Source organism: Bison bison, unplaced genomic scaffold, assembly GCF_000754665.1.
Source record: "Bison bison bison isolate TAMUID 2011002044 unplaced genomic scaffold, Bison_UMD1.0 scf7180017864538, whole genome shotgun sequence".
Lineage (NCBI taxonomy): Eukaryota > Metazoa > Chordata > Mammalia > Artiodactyla > Bovidae > Bison > Bison bison.
This window is the reverse complement of record NW_011495086.1, coordinates 162,509-167,593: the sequence shown is the minus strand read 5'-3', so window position 1 is coordinate 167,593 and position 5,085 is coordinate 162,509. Positions and strand designations below refer to the sequence as shown.

The 5,085-nt window shown below is 39.1% G+C and overlaps 1 protein-coding gene across 1 annotated transcript in view; it reads left to right on the top strand.

Annotated features, from left to right (window-relative positions):
- The window catches only part of LOC104982717 (ankyrin repeat domain-containing protein 26-like), a 48,040-nt gene that overhangs the window by 9,655 nt on the left and 33,300 nt on the right, over positions 1–5,085 (top strand). The window contains exons 3-4 of the mRNA XM_010832138.1: positions 1,492–1,643; positions 3,086–3,253. Of these exons, the coding sequence (XP_010830440.1) occupies positions 1,492–1,643; positions 3,086–3,253 (320 nt within the window). The remainder of the gene's footprint in view (positions 1–1,491; positions 1,644–3,085; positions 3,254–5,085) is intronic.

Here is a 5,085-nt window from a genome sequence, read left to right as displayed (position 1 = left end):
TGTGTGTGTGTGTGTGTGTGTGTGAAAGTTGCTCAGTCAGGTCCAACTCTTTGCGAACCCTTGGACTGTAGCCTGCCAGGCTCCTCTGTCCATGGAATTCCCCAGGCCAGAAAGAATACCAGAGTGGCTAGCTGTTCCCTTCTCCAGGGGATCTTCCTAAACCAGGGATCGAACCCAGGTCTCCCACATTGAAGGTGGATTCTTTAATGTTTGAGCCACCAGGGAAGCCCACAGGTAGAATAAATCCTGAGCAAAAAAGGAAAAAAAAAATTAAGTGTTTACCTACAAAGGAGAAGACTGAGTTCTGAGATGCTGTGAGATTTTTCTTCTTCAGTAATAGGTTTTGAAAAATTGTTTTTGCTCTTTTGTGTAAGAGGTGCTTTGACTGAGTTTGAACAACAGACAAAAAGACACAACAAAACAAAACAAAACAACTCTATGTGTTCTCCTGTTAAAAAAAAAAAAAAAAGGAGATGATCCCTACCCACAACTAAGGCATTGAGTTACTGTGCCAAAGTCATGCTTTTAACTTACCTGATTAATCTGATGAATTCAGTTGGTAATATATAACATTCAACGTTCCAGAATTGTATCATCTCTTTTGGTGCCATAAAATGCTAGGGAGTGCCAGTTTAGGGGCCTTAAACAAAACCTTGAACATTTTTTGACTTTATTGCTGTTTTTGGTAAATAGTGGGGCAATGCTGCTGCTGCTACTGCTAAATCACTTCAGTCGTGTCTGACTCTGTGCAACCCCATAGATGGCAGCCCACCAGGCTCCCCCATCCCTAGGATTCTCCAGGCAAGAACACTCGAGTGGGTTGCCATTTCCTTCTCTACTAGGTAATTATATCTATACCCTCTAGTTGTAAGGTTTGACGGTTATTGCATGTGGAATTTGGAAGCATTAGTTATATTCCAGAATTCCACACTAACTAACAACTCCTCAGTTTCATTCTGCTCCTTGTGTTTTGGTAAACTCTGGTTCATTTAATGTAGTGAACACCATCACTTTTTTGCTATCTCCCGGATCCAAGTGAAAAAAGAATTGTAAAAGGCCAAGGGGAAAGAATAGCTTTAGTGCAGAGAGAAGAATGTTTCCTTTCTGAGGCGCGAAGGTGTCACATCCTCTCCATCCGGCTGTTTAATGGAAAATCCAGGTGGTAAAGACCAAAGAGCACAGATTTTGTGTCTTTGTCTTTTTATTTCTCTGTCTCTGCCAGTCAGATGGGGAAGACTGAATATAAATAATTGCATCTTATTAAGAATGCCATTTCTGAAATTCTGGGAATTTTGATTCTTTTCCTCAAACAGAAAGGAGCAGATTTTACAAAGATTTCAGTGACTTGTAAGTGATAAAATTAAAATAAACACAAAAATATTTTTATCACTTAAGTTCAGGGCGAGCACTGAGTCAAATAATAAAATTGAAAACAAAGATCTTTATAATCAATACACAGCAATTATTCTTAGTGTCAAACTTCCATTAAAGGTTGAAGAAGAAAAGAAGCACAAAAGCAGTGAAGTGGAAGTATCAGAGAACGTATGCGATGCTGCTGATGAGAGTGGATCATTTCAGCAGAGAAAGCGTGGAGGAAACAGCAACCAGGAGTTTCCTGCTATGCAGAATGAGGGTTCTGATAGGTAATCCTGTATCAATATTTAGCAGCACGTCCCTTCTTATGTTCCTATAAAATAATTTCTAACTTGAGCTAATGTTTGTGATGTACAGATTTTATATTTTACTAGAGATATGGTTATTTTTAATACTCTTGTCCTTTAGCCTTATTACTAGAGTTCCTTTGTTAACATACCACCATGGTACATATTAGAGTATTCTGAATTTGACTGCATATTTGCCTTACTCAGTGTGTTGTATATTTAAATGTGTTTTGTCACTAATGAGCATCCTTTCATTTCAGTCTGAGGGCTCCTCTCAGCGTTTCTCATGAGGCGGGACTAGTGGTGATGAACTCCTCAGGTTTGCTTTGTCTGGGACAGTTTTTATTTCTTTCATTTCTGAAAGACAGCTTTTCTGGAAAGAGTCCCTTGGCTGGCAGGCTTTTCTCTCCTAGCACTTTGAGTGTGTCCATGGAGGAGGCCAGATTGCTGATGGTGGCGGGAGACCCCATGAGGCGTCAGTCTTTCAGCCGTGATGCGTCGCCGCATCATGCGGGTGGTTTAAAAGTGAGCTCTCCTCCCCTGGCCAAATATTTCCTTGGTTTCTTCTTTCATGGTATATGTGCCTCATGTCACTTAAAATACCACCTAAATTAAGTGTGGCTTTTTTCTGTGAATTCTCTTTTTCATTTATTTTTGGCTGCCCTGGGTCTTTGCCGCTGCAGTGCTTGGGCTTCTCAGTGTGGTAGCTTCTCTTGATGCTGAGTGTGGGCTCTGGGGTGCTGGCCTCAGTAGCCGTGGAGCATGGTTTAGTTGCCCCATGGCATGCGGGATCTCCCCTGACCAGGACTGGAACGCCTGCCCCCTTTATTGGCAGGTGGACTCCTAAGCACTGGACCACCAGGGAAGTCCCTAAATTCACCACTATTATATTTAGTAGCAAAATAAAAAATGTAGTGTAAATCTACTTATGGCTCCCACGTCTAAGAGTCAAGGCGCTTAGCCAGGGGACTCCAGGTTTGCAGTGTAGCCCTTGAGGTTCTTCTCAGTGTCTTTCCAGATGCATCTCTCTCCTTTCTTCCATGTATTTTGTGCTCTTCCTTCCAGGTTCCTCGGAAACAACCCAGATGCCCTGTGCCTGATGTTTGTGCTCACACTCGAATCTCCAAGTAGAATGATTTTCTCCCTTTTCTGTTTCTCATGACCTCCTCTCTTCACTTCTTCTGCAAATCCTTCCTTATTTCACTTATCACTTTCATATGTCAACTTTTATATATCATATTGTATCATAATCATATCTGTGTTTGAAGGAGGAATTTGTTTTCTTGCATATGGTTGGTACTCTATAACTGTTTTGTGAATTAATAAGATGGGTAAGAGTTGGAATTTTATAAGAATTGTTTTTTTATTCTTTATCAGTTGAATTATTAGAAAACATTGGCTTTTTTGTGGACTTTTTAAAGTAGCGATCCTGGTGTGCACAGGAAGGGAGTAAAGAAAAAGAATGATGACAAATGGACACCGGAAGAACGTGTGATTGCACCAATATTTGAAAAGACCGATTCACTGACTGGTGGTCTGCTGCACGTGAATGATGGCGGCATTTTAAGGGAAGTGGATCAGGGTGATGACAGGTACATTCTCCAGATTCCTTGTTTGTAGGGGAAGAAATGTTAGCACTGAATACTTCTGGAAATACAGCAGCATTATACAGTGCTCAGGCCAAGACAAGAGATTGCTCAACTCTAGTGGACGAACCCTGCTGAAAGGTTGAGGTGAGGACCAGTGCCTTTGGCCGGAAGTCATTTCAGTAAATAGTCCCCTTGGAAGCTGGACTGTAACGAATACACGAAAACATTCAGTAGGGAATGTTATTGGGACAAGCAATGAAGAACTGGATGGTAACTGAAGAGGAATGTGGAGTTCACAGGTGTTTCTTGTTTTATGTTAAGAAGGGAGCTTCTCGAGTATGTATGGTCTTGGAAATGAGCCAGCAGAGGGCATATTTATTTAGTTTAGTCTTGTTTGCTTTTCCAATACTAGAAAGCTTATTGATTGTATGACATTATCTTTAAACTATTACAGTAAACTAATTGTACGTAATACTTCTGTTCATGTATAGTTTTATGGTAAGGGTTTGTTCATTGGTTCCGAAGTGTAGTATTCCTATGTAATGGAATATGCAGATGATTGCTTAAGTTAATTCTATCATATATGGATTTTCAAAAATTACATAATTGTGAATTTACACACACTTAGGCTATACTGAATAGGATATGGTCATTCCTTGATGATTCTAGTTGATAGTAACATGGTGAGTAGCTATGATTTTGTAAGGTGCTCTGAAACATCACATCATATTAACTTCATAGTTGTTTATGGATTCCAGGGAAAAGGGGAAGATTTTGTTTATATTAAACAGAAAAACATTATTAGCAGTCTTTCACAAATTATTCCTTTTGCACGACAAAGATCTAAATGACAGAACCCGTGCTTCCTTTACTAAGTGTGTCATTAACACGTATTGTGTGCTCAATACATCTATGTCAGATGCATGAAGAAACAGCAGAATGGGTGAATGAAGGCCTATTGATGAATTTCTTTACAGAAAACAAAACTGTATTGACAGTAGATTTGCAGGCTTGCCTACCTCTGAAGTCTTTAATTTTTGAGAAATATGTTTTAAGATTCAGAAATCATTATTTATAGCTATAACTAGATCTGAAATAATCCTATAGATTCATTTGCTATCATATTACTTAAAAAGGCTTTTCAATATTACTTTCTCAGCATATTTGGGAAGAGCCGTGTTGAAGCCAGACTTCCTGGGTTTGAATTCTGGGTCTGTTTGTGACATGCTGAGTGGGCCTGGGCACGTTCCTCAGCCTTTGTGTGCTCCATTTCTTCCTGTACCCATCTCCCAGAATGACTGTGGGGATGAAAATGCCTTTAGGACATGGCAAGTGCTTCTAATAATGCATGGCTGATGCATAGGACGTCCTCTAAAGCTAATATCTTGGTTATTCAAATGGGTTTCTTTCTTAGAAGACTGAAGGAATACCTCCCAGATAGGTTGTATTGCCATAAAAGTTAGCTCTTCTGGAAAAGGACAGGTGCAAAAACACTGGTATAGTTTCCTATCATACAACGCAAGTAACTTTATGTTTTTCCTTTTCCTTGGATCTAACTAATGCTTTATTAATATTACTGATATATTTTCTGTGTCCTTTAATGCTGCTCTTATTTATTTCTGCATCCTTTATAGACAATTACTTGCCAATGCAAACAGTTTATATGAAAAAGTTTAGGTATTGTTTGTATTTTTGAATATTTAATATTAGCCTGAAAAGAATCATTTGTTCTTTTAGGCCTGCAAGGAAAACACCGTATGAAAAGAAGGTATAGTAAAAAAATGAACTTTCAAAATATTATCCTTGTCAAAAATACTTTGTCAAAGGAATAGTGG